Source organism: Gopherus flavomarginatus, chromosome 12, assembly GCF_025201925.1.
Source record: "Gopherus flavomarginatus isolate rGopFla2 chromosome 12, rGopFla2.mat.asm, whole genome shotgun sequence".
NCBI lineage: Eukaryota > Metazoa > Chordata > Testudines > Testudinidae > Gopherus > Gopherus flavomarginatus.
This window is the reverse complement of record NC_066628.1, coordinates 45,613,950-45,631,274: the sequence shown is the minus strand read 5'-3', so window position 1 is coordinate 45,631,274 and position 17,325 is coordinate 45,613,950. Positions and strand designations below refer to the sequence as shown.

The following is a 17,325-nucleotide window of genomic DNA, read 5'->3' as shown; positions in this document are numbered from 1 at the left end:
CTAACAGACGTTTTGGAGCATGAGCTTTCGTGGGTGAATACCCACTTCGTCATCTGACGAAGTGGGTATTCACCCACGAAAGCTCATGCTCCAAAACGTCTGTTAGCCTATAAGGTGCCACAGGATTCTTTGCTGCTCTTACAGATCCAGACTAACACGGCTACCCCTCTGATACTAGTTACTTAAGGGATAACCTCTGTGTGCGCTTGTGTCCTGAAATGGGAATTATTTTCTGGGTCATTCTCTGTGTCAGCTCATTAAGTTAAACTCTTTGTGGGAGGCAGCAGGGTGCTTTCTACCACCTCTGAAACCTATTCCTTCAAGTGGTTTGGCAGAGCACAGGGCACAGTGTAAGATTTTGCTTGTTGGTGCCTAGATGGCACAAAGATGGCAGCAGTGGAAATAGGAATCTTTTCATTTCAATCCTCCCAAGAACTGAGCATGCTACCCTGTGGAAAAGAGAAAATGCTCAGGATCAGAACTCTGATCTCTCAGTATAATGCCACTAAACCAGCATGCTGGCCCTGGGTAGTAGCGTTTATACAAACACAGATGACTGGGAGTTACTCTATTTGTAGATTGACCTGGTAAAGAAAGAATAATATTCAAACTTCTCTAAAAGAAATATTGAGCACAGGGAAATGCATTTCATAAAGCATTTGGAAGTATTTTCTATCAAGGTAATGCAAGGTGAAGGAAGATTTAGAATAGGAAATACACTATGTACACTAAAGCAAAAGTTATTGTTTTTTTGGAAAGCTTCCAGCAGTCTCACTCTTCTTCTCAAGCTACAGTTGCAAGCCAAAACACATTGCCAGCTCTGGCAAGCCAATAATTTCTTGCTTTCCTCTCACTAGACATTTAAGAATACACACTGGTGTCCATTATGCTTGCTGACTGCCACCTTAGGAGAATCATTTAAATCTGCTTTGGTACTGAAGTGCCATAAAGCACTCTTGACTTGTGGATTTATCTTAAAGACAGACATTCAGAGAAAGATTATTTCACAGAACATATAGGTTTAAGCACATTGAATACTGTAATATTTATTTAGGCCCTACTTAAAACCTCATAAGAATGAGAAAAAGAAAAGGCAGGTCTTGATCCACCTGTAATTTCTCAAATGTTCCAGAGGAGTATTATGGTTTTGAGTGAAGAAAATGTGTATGATCTTTCAAAAGCCAACCAAAGGGAAACATTAGATTTCACAAATAAACAGAATAAGACTTTGATTGTATATAGGGCCTCATACTTGGGGTATCCTTAAAATATGTAATAAAAGAATGACAGGGTACCAATAGTGCAATGGCTGTGTGGTCACATTCCTCAACTTGTGTGTACCACACAATAGTTCTTATTATCTTTATTTTTCTTTAAATAGAAATGGGGTATATTAGCCAATTACATCTTTGGAATCTCTTATTTCATGTACAGAGCCATAAGAGTTCAAAAGAAGGAACCTGTTTCGTTCAAAAGATGGCATTTCTAATACCGCAGTATCTTCTGTACTGCACTGCATGCCATGACTGCAAGAGAATAGACTAATCTATTTGTGGAGAGATTAAATATGTTCTCATATATTAGAGATTGAGAATGAGAATTGTCTGTGCTTCATTATGTTGTGTGTTTGTTTGTTTGTTTGATTGTTCATTCTTCTTCTTATGCTGCCAGGCCTAATGTTAGAAAGCCTGTATGCAACCATATGAAATAAGAAGTCTTTTAAATATCTTTTCTGAAACATTATAATATTTAGCACTCCTGCACACTTTATATTTTAAAAGCATTTTACAAATATCAAATAATCCTCACAACAGCCCTGAAAGTTAAATGTATTTAATGTAAGTGTAAAGTTGTATATACAATATCGGCCACTATTACTTCCTTTTCATAAATTCTAGATCAATAATCCTCCCTTTTACACGCAGAATTCTTAGAAATTGCTTTGCTTTGGTACCAATCTTATTGTGGATGTTATAACTGAATCTGCATTAGGAGATTAATTAGCATATCAAATTTAACAAACTTTCAAGGAAACTTTCTGTCTTTAGAACTGTCCAAAAGATAATCAGTCCTTCAGTTAATAAGAATTTCCATCTCCTCACCACAAATAAAAGATTATTAGATTATATTCCTACAGGTTTATGTGGAGGAAATATTTAGTTTTGAATTTACAGTGGCTCCTAGAGGTAAAAAAGAAAAGGAAAAGAAAAGTATTAAAACTACATTTTGCCCTTAGTTAATATCAGAAAGTATGACTATAACTAGGGTTGTCAAGCAATTAAAAAAATTAATCGCAATTAATCGCACTGTTAAACAATAATGGAATACCATTTATTTAAATATTTTTGGATGTTTTCTACATTTTCAATTATAACACAGAATACAAAGTGTACAGTGCTCACTTAATATTTATTTTTCATTATAAATATCTGCACTGTAAAAAACAAAAGAAATAGTATTTTGCAGTTCACCTCATACAAGTACTATAGTGCAATCTCTTTATCATGAAAGTTGAACTTACTAATGTAGAATTATGTACAAAATAAACTGCATTCAAAAATAAAACAATGTAAAATTTTAGAGCCTGCAAGTTCATTCAGTCCTACTTCTTGTTCAGCCAATCGCTCAGACAAACAAGTTTGTTTACATTTTCAGGAGATAATGCTGCCCACTTCTTGTTTACAATGTGACCTGAAAGTGAGAACAGGCATTCTCATGGCACTGTCATAACCAGCGTCACAAGGTATTTATGTGCCAAATGTGCTAAAGATTCATATGTTCCTTCCTGCTTCAACCACCATTCCAGGGTACATGCACCCATGCTGATGATGAGTTCTACTCGATAACAATCCAAAGCAGGGTGGACCAATGCATGTTGATTTTCATTATTTGCCGACGTATGTTGATTTTCATTATTTGAGTCAGCTGTCACTAGCAGAAGGTTGATTTTCTTTTTTGGTGGTTCAAGTTCTGTAGTTTCCACATCGTAGTGTTGCTCTTTTAAGATTTCTAAAAGCATTCTCCACAACCCATCCCAATCAGATTTTGGAAGACACTTGAGATTCTTAAATCTTGGGTTGAGTGTTGTAGCTATCTGTAGAAACCTCACATTGGTACCTTCTTTGCGTTTTGTCAAATCTGCAGTGAAAGTGTTCCTAAAATGATCCACATATGCTGGGTCATCATCCGAGACTGCTATAACATGAAATATATGGCAGAATGTGGGTAAAACAGAGCAAGGGGACAGACAATTCTCCCCCTAAGGAGTTCGGTCACAAATTTAATTAACACATTATTTTTAACAAGTCTCATCAGCATGGAAACATGTCCTCTGGAATGGTGGCCAAAGAACAAAGGGTCAAATGAATGTTTAGCATATCTGGCACGTAAATACCTTGCAATGCCAGCTACAAAAGTAGGAGCGTTGCCAGCACATCGAGGGAAGTGACTATTCCCCTCTATTTGGCACTGGTGAGGTCCCATCTGGAGCATTGCATCCAGTTTTGGGCCTCCCACTACAGAAAGGATTTGGACAAATTGGAGAGTCCAACGGAGGGCAATGAAAATGATTAGGGGGCTGGGACACATGACATATGAGGAGAGGTTGAGGGAAAAGACGGTTACTCACCTTTGTAACTGTTGTTCTTCGAGATGTGTTGCTCATATCCATTCCAGTTAGGTATACGCGCCGCGCGTGCACGTCTGCCGGAAACTTTTCACCCTAGCAACCCCAGTGGGCCGGCAGGTCGCCCCCTAGAGTGGCGCCAGTATGGCACCAGATATATACCCCTGCCGGCCCGCCCGCTCCTCAGTTCCTTCTTGCCGGCTACTCCGACAGTGGGGAAGGAGGGCGGGTGTGGAATGGATATGAGCAACACATCTCGAAGAACAACAGTTACAAAGGTGAGTAACCATCTTTTCTTCTTCAAGTGATTGCTCATATCCATTCCAGTTAGGTGAATCCCAAGCCTTACCTAGGCGGTGGGGTAGGAGTGAGAGGTCACGGCCCGGAGTACTGCAGAGCCAAAGGCCGCATCATCCCTGGACTGCTGAACCAGGGCGTAATGGGAAGCGAATGTGTGGACCGAAGACCAGGTCGCCGCCCTACAAATCTCTTGGATTGGCAAGCGGGCAAGGAAAGCCAGCGATGATGCCTGTGCTCTGGTGGAGTGAGCAGTCACACGGTCCGTCGGAACGTAGGCCAGGTCGTAGCAGGTCCTGATGCAGGAGGAAACCCAGGAAGATGGCCTCTGGGAGGAAATGGGCAGCCCCTTGACCCGGTCCGCTACCGCCACAAATAACTGGGGGGACTTGCGGAAGGGTTTGGTCCTGTCCACATAAAATGCTAGTGCCCGACGGACATCTAGCGAGTGGAGCTGTTGCTCCCTGCGGAACGAATGGGGCTTTGGGAAAAAGACTGGGAGGAAAATCTCTTGGTTAACATGGAAAGCTGAGACCACCTTGGGAAGAAAGGCAGGGTGAGGCCTCAGCTGTACCTTGTCTTTATGGAAGACGGTATACGGTGGGTCCACTGTGAGGGCCCTCAGCTCTGACACTCGTCTAGCTGAGGTAATGGCCACTAGGAAGGCGGTCTTCCACAAGAGGTAGAGCAGGCAGCAAGTAGCTAATGGCTCGAATGGAGGGCCCATGAGCCGAGATAGGACCAGGTTGAGGTCCCATGAAGGGGCTGGAGGGCGGATTTGTGGATAGAGCCGCTCCAGTCCCTTCAGGAATCTCGCCACCATAGGGTGGGAGAAGATAGAACATCCATTCGTTCCAGGATGAAACGCAGAGATGGCCGCTAGGTGGACCCGGAGGGACGACAACGCCAGACCCTGAGTCTTGAGGGACCAGATGTAGTCTAAAATAGTGGTGACGGGAGTCTCCATAGGGCGAAGAGCTTTCTCTGAACACCAGCAGGAGAAACGCTTCCACTTAGCTGAGTAAGTTGCCCTGGTGGAAGGCTTCCTACTGCCCATGAGAACCTCCCGAACCGGGGTAGAAAAGCACAACTCGGAGCCTGTCAACCACGCAGGAGCCATGCCGTAAAGTGTAGAGACGGAAGGTCCGGGTGACAGAGTCTGCCGTGGTCCTGAGTGATCAGGTCCTGATGAAGGGGCAGGGTAACCGGATTGGCTACTGAGAGGTCCAGCAACATGGGGTACCAATGCTGTCTAGCCCATGCTGGAGCTATGAGAATCACCCGGGCTCTGTCTCTGCGCACCTTGAGGAGAACCCTGTGTATCAGCGGAACGGGAGGGAATGCGTAACACAGGTGGGCTGTCCATGGGATCAGGAATGCATCTGCTAGAGACCCTGGTTCCCAACCCTGGAAGGAGCAGAATGCTCGACACTTCGTGTTGTGCCTGGACGCGAAGAGGTCCATCCGGGGATGACCCCACCTCTGGAAGAGTGAGAGGGCGACGTCCGGACGGAGGGACCACTCATGCGAATGGAAGGATCTGCTCAGCCGATCCGCTAGAGTGTTCCGCACTCCCGGGAGATAGGAGGCGGAAAGGTGAACCGAATGGGCTATGCAGAACTCCCAGAGACGCATTGCCTCAAGACACAGGGGAGAGGACCTGGTGCCGCTCTGCTTGTTGATGTAAAACATGGTCGTCGTGTTGTCGGTGAACATCGTGACACAACGACCTTGAAGGAGATGGACAAACGCTTGACAAGCAAGGCGGACCGCTCTCAACTCTCGTATGTTGATATGGAGGTTGATCTCTTGAGGTGTCCACAAGCCCTGAGTTCTCTGGGTGCCGCAGTGTGCCCCCCAGCCCAGATCTGAGGCGTCCGTGGTCAGGGATGCCGAGGGTTGGGGCGGATGGAATGGGAGCTCCGCACAGACTACGGACTGGTCCAGCCACCAGCGAAGAGAGTCCAGCACCCGCTGAGGAACGGTGACGACTGTGTCCAACGAATGTCTGGCCAGCCGATACTGCGCAATGAGCCATCATTGAAGAGGCCTCATGTGGAGTCGGGCATATGCCGTTACGAACGTACAGGCTGCCATGTGGCCTAGAAGGGCCAGACATGTTCATAGAGAGCTCAGCGGGGCCGCCTGAAAACGTAGAATGATGGCTGACAACGACTGGAACCTGGGCAAGGGTAGCAAGGCCCTGGCCAGGGTAGAGTCCAGAAAGGCCCTGATGAACTCTATCCGCTGCGTGGGGAGCAGAGTAGACTTGTCCACATTGATGACAAAGCCCAAGGCCGCAAAAAGGGTGCTGATCCTGTCCACATGGTCGCGGACCTGCAGCTCCGATGTGCCTCGGATCAGCCAGTCGTCCAGGTAGGGGAAGACGTGAATGTGGCAACGTCGAAGGTGTGCGAAGACGACTGCCGTGCATTTTGTAAACACCCTCGGGGCCGTAGAGAGGCCAAACGGAAGGACCACAAATTGAAAATGTTGGCGGTCAACCACAAAGCGGAGGAAACGCCTGTTGGGGGGCAATGGAGATGTGAAAGTAAGCGTCCTGCATATCGAGGGCGGCGTACCAGCCTCTGGGATCCAGGGATGGGATGATGGTTCCAAGGGATACCATGCGGAACTTCAACTTCATGATATACTTGTTGAGTTCCCGCAGGTCAAGGATGGGCCTGAGGCCACCCTTGGACTTGGGGATTAGAAAGTAACGGGAATAAAACCCCTTGCCCTTCTCGTTTTCTGGAACCGCCTCTATGGCTCCCTTGACAAGGAGCGCGTGCACCTCCTGACGGAGGAATTGCTCGTGAGAGGGGTCCCTGAAGAGGGACGGGGATGGTGGGGGGGAGGGTGGGGGCGAAGAAAACTGCAGGCGATAACCGGCCTGCACCGTACGCAAGACCCAACGGTCCGATGTTATTCGGGTCCACGCCGGGAGGAAAAAAGAAAGGCGGTTGGAAAACTGCGGGGAGGGATCCGGAAGGGAAACTGGTATTGCGCCCTCGGGCGCACCTTCAAAATGAAGACTTAGGCCCTGGAGGGGCCTTGGCGGAGCCTTGGTTCTGCCTCGTTTGACCATCAGACTGCCTGCGGCGGTTGTTCCTGCCTCGGCGCCTAGAGAGGTCCTGCCGCGGGCGGAACTGAGGGTACGGCCGCCGCTGCTGCTGCTGGTTCTGCTGCCGGAATGGCCTGCGCTGTGTCGCCAGCGTATGCATGCCCAGCAACCGTATTATGACCCTGTTGTCCTTGAGGTCTTTTAGCCTAGGGTCTGTTTTATCCGAAAATAGGCCCTGGCCTTCAAAGGGGAGATCCTGGATTGCATGTTGGAGTTCCGGTGGAAGGCCAGAGACCTGCAGCCAAGAAATTCGGCGCATCGTGAGCCCCGAGGCTAGGGTCCGAGCGGCCGAGTCGGCAGCATCAAGGGAGGCCTGTAGCGATGTTTTTGCTACTTTCTTGCCCTCGTCCAGGATGGTGGAAAATTCCTGGCGGGCGTCCTGAGGCAAGAGCTCCGCGAACTTCCCCGCCGCTACCCACGAGTTGAAGGAGTAGCGGCTGAGGAGGGCCTGCTGGTTTGAGACCCGGAGCTGTAGCGCCCCCGCCGAATAGACCTTGCGGCCCAGGAGGTCCATTCATCTCGCCTCCTTCGACTTGGGCGCTGGGGCCTCTTGATCGTGGCGCTCCCTGTTGTTCACCGACTGGACCACCAAGGAGCAGGGTGTCGGGTGAACATATAGGTATTCATAGCCCTTCGAGGGGGCTATGTACTTTCATTCCACCCCTCGAGCGGTTGGAGGGATGGAGGCCAGTGACTGCCAGATGTTAGTGGCGTTGGCCTGGATTGTCTTTATAAAGGGCAGGGCCACTCTGGTGGGCGCATCGGCGGAAAGGATGCTCACCACCGGGTCCTCAATTTCAGACACCTCCTCCGCTTGCAAGTCCAGGTTCTGTGCCACCCGGCAGAGGAGGTCTTGGTGTGCCCTAAGATCCAGTGGGGAAGGACTGGAGGACGAGGTACCCGCCACTGCCTCATCCGGAGAAGAGGACGAGGAAACCCCCGGCAACAAAGTGTCCACGGGAGGTTCCGTGTGGGGCTGCACCTCCGTTTCTGGAGGGAGCTCTGGGTCCCGGTGACTGGACCTGCCGTCTGCTTCCGGGGAGTGAGGGGGTCTAGATACCGTCGCCTCTGGTGGTCTGCATTCCCCCATAGGGCAGGGGGAAACGTGTTGCGGACCCTGGGCTTGGGAATACGCCCATGGGGTCCAAAACCCCCACTGTTGAGGCCCTCGCTCTTGTGGTGGAGGGTCCTGGAACAGGGCCGAGTGTCTGTCCTGTCCCATGGCATAGGCGCTGTCAGTCTGGGAAGAGATCGATGGCTCCCCAGAAGGCCACGGAGGCGCTGAGCTTGGTTGGTATGCAGCTCTGTGCGCCGAGACCGACGCTCCCCTCGGTGCCGAGGCCCGGTGCCGCGACCCACATCGGTGCCGGGATCGGGACCGGGAACGGAGTGATGACCGGTGCCGAGATCCGGATCGGGATCGGGAGCGATGTCGGTGCCGGAAGCGGGACCGCGACCTTCGATGAGTGCAGTGCCGGGATGGCAGCGGAGACCGGGACCTGCCACCGGCGCGGTGCCGGGAGGTCGACCAGGATCAGGACCTACCACCGGTTCGGTGCCGGGAGGTCGACCGGGGAGCCGAACGCTGAGGTGAACGGCTCTTGGAGTCTCGGTGCCGGCGGTGAGACGAGCCCGACTGGGACCGTGCAGATGGCGATCGGTGCCGCGAGTACAACCGGTACCGCCTGGGAGAACGGTGCCGGGACTCCGAGCAGCACCCCGAGCGCGAGCGTTCATGCCCCCGGGGTGATCGGTGCCGGGACTCGGGAGACAGCACTCGAAGCATCGGCTTACCCGTGGAGGTTACCCGTCCCGGGGGTGCCGGATGAGGCTGAGATGGCTCCGTCAATGTGATCAAGTCCCGAGCCGAGGCAAAGGTCTCCGGCGTAGACGGTACCCGTAGCTCGACCCCTGATCTTAAGGGGGAGTTAGGAGGGGCTGGACTCGACGGACCTTCCGGGCCCGGAGTCAACAGCAGTCCTGTAGGCGGTGCCGCGGCCAGGGTAGGTGCCAGGCGCTCCACTCGGGCCTGCCTTGATGGTGTTGCAGACGCCGAGGGACGTGAGTCTGCTCCCGGTGCCAGGGAGTCTTGCCGGTGCCGGCGCGGTCCGGTGCCGGAGTAGAACTGGCTGACTGCGCCGCTGGTGCCGATGACAGAGCCGCTTCCATAAGGAGAGCGCGAAGTCTTTGGTCTCTCTCCTTCTTAGTGCGAGGCTTAAAAGCCTTGCAAATGCGGCACTTGTCGCTAATGTGCGATGCCCCCAGGCACTTAAGGCACATGTCGTGGGGATCGCTCGTAGGCATCGGCTTCTTGCATGCCGAGCACTGCTTGAAACCCGGCGAGCCAGGCATGGGCCCGGTGCCGGGTGCCGGGGAGGGCAACGGCCCACCCGCAAGCGATGTTAGATAACTATTTACAAGATTCTAACTAACTACTATGCTAACAGTCTATCTACTACTTAAGTAAGAACTATTTACAACTAAAAACGACGAACAAGAACAGGAGAGCTAGGGACGTGGAGGTCAGCAAGCCGCACTCCACAGTTCCAGCAACCGACACGGCGGTAAGAAGGAACTGAGGAGCGGGCGGGCCGGCAGGGGTATATATCTGGTGCCATACTGGCGCCACTCTAGGGGGCGACCTGCCGGCCCACTGGGGTTGCTAGGGTAAAAAGTTTCCGGCAGACGTGCACGCGCGGCGCGTATACCTAACTGGAATGGATATGAGCAATCACTCGAAGAAGAACTGGACATATTTAGTCTGCAGAAGAGAAGAGTGAGGGGGGATTTGATAGCAGCCTTCAATTACCTGAAGGGGAGTTTCAAAGAGGATGGAACTAGGCTGTTCTCACTGGTGACAGATGACAGAACAAGGAGCAATGGTCTCAAGTTGCAGTGGAGGAGGTCTAGGTTGGATATTAGGAAAAATTATTTCACTAAGAGAGTGGTAAAGCACTGGAATGGGTTACCTAGGGAGGTGGTGAAATCTCCATCCTTGGAGGTTTTCAACGCCCAGCTGGCATGATTTCACTGGGGTTGGTCCTACTTTGAGCCGGGGGTTGGACTAGATGACCTCCTGGGGTCTCTTCCAACCCTAACCTTATATGATTCTATGAGCTCTCAACCTCTCATGGGTCAGCCAGGAGCTGATTGGCCCTCACTTTAAACCCTTTCCTGGTCTTTTGAGACTTCTTTCCCCCTCTAGCTGTTCTCAAGTTGCAATGGGGGCTGTCTAGGTTGGATATTAGGAAAAACTATTTCATTAGGAGGGTGGTGGAGCACTGGAATGGGTTACCTAGGGAGGTGGTAGAATCTTCATCTTTAGAGATTTTAAAGAGCCGGCTTGACACAGCCGTCGCTGGGATGATTTAGTTCAGGTTGGTGCTGCTTTGAGCAGGAGGTTGGACTAAACGACCTCCTGAGGTCTCTTCCAACCCTAATCTTCTATGATCCTAAGAGAGCAGCATTATCTCCTTGCAGGCTCTGAAGTTTTACATTGTTTTGTTTTTGTACACTTTTTGATTTCAATTAAAACACAGAATACAATATATATGAAAATGTAGGAAAACATCCAAAATATTTAATAAATTCTATTGTTATTTGTTACTGTTATTGATATGCTACTGTTTAACAGTGTGATTAAAATTGCGATTAGTCGTGATTAATTTTGTTTAGTTAATCACGTGAGTTAACTGCGATTGACAGCCCTAAATTATAACTTATTAAACATCCAGAGACTGAAGTTCCCCAACTATTCAAATACTTAACACGTTTAAAAAACATGCACATTTTTCTAATCTAGTCTATCTAGATATTCATACAATGCACTTCTCAATAGTCTGCAAATCTTGTTAAGTTCTTGTTATTGTTCCCTGCAAGGTATTTCTTGTAGCATCGACTACTACTGAAAAGGCTGTTTGGAAGTTTAGTATTCAGGTAGTTTCACTGTATGTAATTTAGAATCTTTTTAAAATGTGTTTTTCAGAGAAGTCTTAAAATGCTAGAAATTGATCTTTTATTGCTATATAAAAGTTGAGTTGTTCTCGGGGCCAAGAAGGTGCATGTAGGATCCTTTCGTTTATTTAGATTTGGAACAAGCAGACAGACAGCTAGTGAACTGGCTCAAGGTCAAGCTTTTCCTCTTCTGGGAAGAAGAAAAGCAAGTGTGCAATTTACATTTAGAATGTCAACAGGCACCAAAGCATGAGAGATAATACTGTGAAAAAGAAGCAAAAAACAGAACTCCTCTGTTATCGCTTACATTTTTACTGAAGAAAACCATACACCATGAATGCAAAACACCGGCCAAGATTTCTAAACACAGTTATGTCCATCCATGCTGGACACAGCATAAGAAAAATAAGCAGCATTTGGACATTTCACCAAATGGAAGATAGACTAGAAAAATGTTATCTTAACCCAAATAAACAACATTTTCAACAAAGTTCAAACTTTCAGGTTGAAAGTGTTTTTCAGCAGAACCCAGCTAACATTCCCACCTCCATGCCCTTCACTCCCACCAAAAAATTATAGATTTACATCAAGAAAAAAAAAAGGTTAAATGAACACTCAGTACTTCGATGCAATATAATCCTTCAATACTTACTTTCACCACATCATATTATTACAGCCTTTCAACCTTAACATTTCCTGTTTCGTAATGGAAATGTGTGAGGTATACTATTGAGTATATTGTTTCTTAACTATGCAGGAAAGATCTTCAAATGAATATACTCTCAGAATTATTAATTTTTCAGAGATCTGTAAGCTTACTCATTGCATGATTTTGTTGGTGGAGTAGAAGAACATTTTTATGAATAATTCATCTGTTTAGTCATATGATGGGTTATATCGTGCAGCAGATTTACATAACTGTGTAGGCCAAGATTTTCAAAAGCAATGAGCAATTTGGAGTATCTCAATTTTTCAATGCCCAGAAGGAGATATCTTAAAGGGGCCTGGTTTTCAGAGAGTGGTGCTTGGTACTTTATGAAAATCAGGCCCCTTTAAGGTGTCAAGTTGGGTAGCGAAGAACAGATACCAAAAATCACTAGTCACTTCTGAACATCTTGGCCATCATTTTTTTACATGAGCAATGATCTGATGTTATAGTAATATTGGAAATGGATCTCTTAATAGGAAGCATATTGCCTGCGCCTCTGCCAGTCACTTGCAGTACAGTGTATGCTCTCTCTTATTTCCCTTTTCTACTCCCTAGCCCTCCATGCTCTCCTTCATCCCATCTCCATACATCCGACAGTCTCCCACTCCCTCCCATCCACTCCCTCCTCCATCACCTTACCCAGTTATTCCCACACCTCTTGCTCAGCTTAGCCTGCTGTAGCAAAGCCTGGAGTCCATTTTATATTAGCAACTTTTGAATTTTTATGCTTTTTTTAAATGTTGCACTGTACACACCCAAACAGCTCTTATATCTTCGTTGTTCCTGAAATAATCCCAAGCTCCTCAAAAGAAGAAAAAAAATTAGAATTGCAAACAGCATCCTCAGCAAGGTCAAACACATTTATAGCAATTTTGAAGATACAAGTCAAAAAATACTAGAAAGCTTTTTGAAAATTGAATGACAGAAAAATTCTTCAAACATTGTAACTGTAACATTCTTTTCCCAATTTCTTCCAAACTCTTTAGAAAACTCTACTCTGGGATGAGATACAACATAGGAAATTTCAGGGGATTGACTTCTTTTTGGTAAAGTCATGGGTTTATATGAAGAAGCTTCAGTATTAAGTGTGGAGTGTTCACCACCACTCCAGAACACTGAACCCAATCCTCAAATCCTTACTCAGACAAAACCTATACACTAATTATACTTCTGTCCAATAAGTATCAAAACAATCTTCTGAGAATCTGGCTCCACAGAAATAAATACACAGTGGAAAAACTGATGAAAAAAGAAAAGGGTGAGGGGAAAAAAAAACCTATTCAAATGGATGAAAACTGGGTGATTCCAGATCCACTAGATTAGATCCATAATCCTAATCAAATTGGAGAAGTATTAGACAAAATATCATGAAAGAGTATTGCTATAAAGAGTAGGGACTTTATCAAATCCCTGCTGTTCACGTACCACAGTGATGAGTGATGAGAGAGTGAGGAGCGTAACTGAAGGAATGAAGAGAAAAAAATCTCAATATGGTAGCTATCTTAAATCAAAGTGGAATCTAAACTTGTTCAAGTCTAGAAAACTTGAATTAATTGCTTAAGATCAGAAAAAGATCAAACCTGACGTGCTAAATCTGTATGCACACACAAATGTACGAAAAAACACAGAATATTTTAAATACAATATTGAAGTGATTTTAACAAACTCCTTTCATCTTATTTATAAGAAATACATTAATTGTCTAACTGTATTTGCCTAATGTAGATTGTAATGCCAAAAATACACAGCACATTAAAATACTATTAAAAATATGTCTGTGTCCTAAGGAGAGATGACAGACTGCAAATATACTGGCTGGAATATTTTAAAATGTTAATGTCCTATCTAAATGTTTTAAGCCCAATTAAAGTCCTCCTAATGGTAAAAGTGGAAATAAAACACAGAAAGCCCTATCATCCATTACTGCCAACATCCAATAAATATATATTCTGAGGCTGTCTGTGGAACTTGGTGGAGAGAGAACTCCATGTGACCTCATTTTCGGAATGAAGTATTCTCTTTCAGATTTAATTTATATGATGAAAGATGATTTATCTCACAAGCTAAAGTAAAGTCTGTCATCATTCAACGTTGTAACAAAGTACAGTACACTATTTACAAATATGTTAGGAAGTCACAACTGTACAGGAATATCGGCCTCAATACTGCAGGCTGCTTCACAAGGGATTTATGCAAATCACTGGATTTACACCAAGTTAGAGGAGTTGAGCCTATGCCAGCATCCTTTAAAAAATCATAATATACAGACACGTGTTTTTTAATAGTTTCTTCTCAAATGACATTTATTTATGATTTATCTTTCAAAGTGTCATGATTGCTTCCAACTTGTTTCCATCTCTAAAAGGAATGGCCAAGTTATTGTTTACTATTTCAGAAACAGACTAAATTACCAGACAGCTTTCATTTGAAGCCAATAAATAAATTAATACACTGTTTATTTTACCCCAAGATTCCAACTATTGAGACGAGCTTCAAGATCACTGTCGTCCAAAGAAATGGGCTTTTTGTGTTGATCTTCCTGGAATATGAAAATGGAGATATAAGAGCAGACCAATATACAATTAAAGAAACTTTTAGTTGAACTATACTGCCCTCAAAGGAAAAAAAAATATGGTACCATATCAAAAGAAAGAAGAGTTTTGGTCCCCCTTGAAAACTCACTTCCCCCCCAAGAAACCATCAGTCTGGAATTGGGCTGCTGCTCCTCTTGGCTTTAATTCAGGTAGCTCCATCACCTATCTGTTGCTAGATAATTTGTACCTAATGTGCTCCCTTTCCATATCCTCAAAATGTACCAAAAGAACAAATATAACCGCATTATAAAAGCGGACAGGACACACCCTCCCTCCGCCCACATACTCTTCCTCCCGCCAAGCAGGTTTCCAGAGCAGTGACTAAAGCTGACTGGGAATTATTTAATAAAACATTTTTCTGTCAAATTAGCATTTTCTGTCAAAACTTAATCTTTCATGGAAACATACCCATCTTCACTAAACTTTTGTTGGGATGATACTCAGGTCCAGAATGGAATTTTTAATCAACATCAGAGATAGAAAAACCCACCCCAGAATAGCTAATAGCCTAGTGGTGAGGGCACACACCTGAAACATACAGGTTCAAGTCCCTGCTCTGTCTGATTCAGAGCAGTGACTTAAACCTGAATCTTCCACATCCCAGGTGAATGCCCCAGCTATTGTGATATTCCTATGCTGGGATGTGTGAGTTTCTCTCTCACACTTTTCGTGAAAAATTTCAAAAGGTCTCAATTTCGTTCCATGGTGGAAGTGAAACAAAATTTCAGAACCTCAAAATTTTTCATGGAACATAATTCTTTTCCCTGTCTGCCTTAGTGGTGACCACTTGCAGAGAAAGTGAATTTACAAGATGAGACCAAAATCCGCCTTTCTGCAAGGAACTGAGGGATGCCTAGCAATAACCCAAAACAGAGCTGGGTGGGACTAACTGTGATGGGGAACAAGCACACTGACTAGCCACAAAGTAGAGGAAGGCTGAAGATTGTGAACTGTAGTATAGAAGGGAGTGGTGATACTGGGCAGAACAGCCAGTACCAGAGCCAAGAGGAGCAGCAGACCAGCTCCAGACCAGAAAAGCAGTTTCCAACACTGAGCAATGACTGGTGATTACTGTTGCTTTAGGCTACAAGTGTCTTTCACAATGGGTTTCACTGTAGCATGACAGTAACTAATTATTTTATTTAATGCATTAAAAAGACTTAGAAAAAATTATTCCAGACGTTTCTATTTCAGTTCTATAATAGAAGTTTAATTGTAGTAAACTACAGTAGTTAGAAAAACAATGCACGGAAGCATGAATTATTTTGTCTCATTAGGTTTTGTTAACTAGAAGTGTTTAAGATCACATGCAAGCTTCTCTGTGTTCAAAAATGTGTTCTCATTCAGACACCATAACCCTGTAGAGAAGTGAGCTTTTAGTTCAAGGAATGAACACACAATTGAGGGAGTTCTTTACTTCTTAAGGAAACTCCCTAATTCCTCTACCTGGGACTGAACTATGCCAGAACATCTGCACATCATAGACCATAACATGCTATTTGTTCCAGACAGCCAAAACAACCAAACTGTTTGGCAAAGCTAAAAAGAATTATTTTATTAATAGGCTTTTCTATGGCACTCATCACAGTGGTTTCTGAAGGCTTGGCTACACAGAGCTTTAGTCACACAAGAGAGGGGTAAATTCAGTCTGCACTAGCATGTTGCATACTAACTGGCCCACATTCTGGTGTGCACTAGAAGTTCCCAAAAGTCACACAGGAAGCTTGTGGCACAGCTGGGCACAGGATCCAGATCTCCTGAATCCCAGCCCAGAGTCTTCAGTGTAAGACCATCCTTTTCTTTTATAAAATAGTGTTTCATATTAAACACTTATTTTGCTTCAAATAAAGCAAATACTGGTCAATAAGACACTTCTTTAAAGTGTCTAGCACCTCTACTAAATTGAAAAACATGTCAAATGCATATGGAATATGATACCACCTACAGTCTAGAGATATTACATTTATGAAGGGAAACAGCATATATATTGACAACTGTACACATTTATTAGCAAGAATTTTTGTTTTTAAATTGCTTGTAATTGACATATCATCAAATATTTAGGACTATAAAAGATTCTATAGAAAGTCTGTTTAGTCTCTCTTAGTAAGACATAATGCTGGCTGTCTGACACTGGATAAAACAATCAGTCAAAAATTCAGTCCTTCAAAAGGTCAACTATCATTAAATGCAGCCAAAAAAGCCTCAGCAGTTTTCTTTAATCTATTATTGAAAAATACAAGATGACATCAACAGCAGTTAATTTGCCAAATTGTTTAATGGGAACAATGCAGCTGACCAGCCTTGTTCTGCACTAAATCAGAGTCATCCACCTAGGACAAAGTGCAAGTAACCAATGTGAATTTTTTTTCAGCAACTACAGAGCACAGACTTCGGTGAGCTTCAGTCCTTCCCACTGCTGTTTGCTACTTTTTTCTACCCGCACACAGGGATGACTGTTACAATGAGAAATGACAATTTTATGGGGCTACATAAAAATAATTCACTGAAACAAGATCAAATTTATTACAAAAAAGTAAAAAAGTATCTTACAGGTGTCTGCATGGCACGGTTGTCCTCATCTGACCGGTGAGGTGGACTCATAGAATGTGACCTTAACGCTAGCTTCCCATTATACTTGTATCTTTCCCTGTCATCACAAAACAGTAACAACCAGAATATAAAGAATTCACATCTAACAACACAGTGGACAGATATCTTGATCTCAAAATATTTTTAAAGTAATAGATACAGGAGAAAATATTATGTGAGGTGATGCAGATTAAAAATAAATTGGTTAACCGAATAAGAGGGAAAATGGTGTTTTTGTAGCATCTAAATTGAAGCATTTTAAAAACAGTGGGAAGATGAATAAATTTCTCAAATACTCTTAAAAAATAAATTCACAATATTTAACATATCATGTAATGCTATGTTATTTCAACGTTTTCTTTGTTTCTGTTTGTTATATAGATATGGATGTTGGGTGATACGACAATTATTAATTTAGCTGGAATTTTAT

At 44.9% G+C, this 17,325-nt stretch overlaps 1 protein-coding gene across 4 annotated transcripts in view; it reads right to left on the bottom strand.

The window, feature by feature from the left end:
- CEP112 (centrosomal protein 112) overlaps positions 1–17,325 on the bottom strand; it is a 288,709-nt gene that overhangs the window by 247,750 nt on the left and 23,634 nt on the right. For all 4 annotated transcript variants that reach the window (XM_050920643.1, XM_050920641.1, XM_050920642.1 and 1 more), the window contains exons 5-6: positions 16,857–16,953; positions 14,174–14,248 (exon numbers count right to left, since the gene is read on the bottom strand). In XM_050920643.1, the coding sequence (XP_050776600.1) occupies positions 14,174–14,248; positions 16,857–16,953 (172 nt within the window). The remainder of the gene's footprint in view (positions 1–14,173; positions 14,249–16,856; positions 16,954–17,325) is intronic.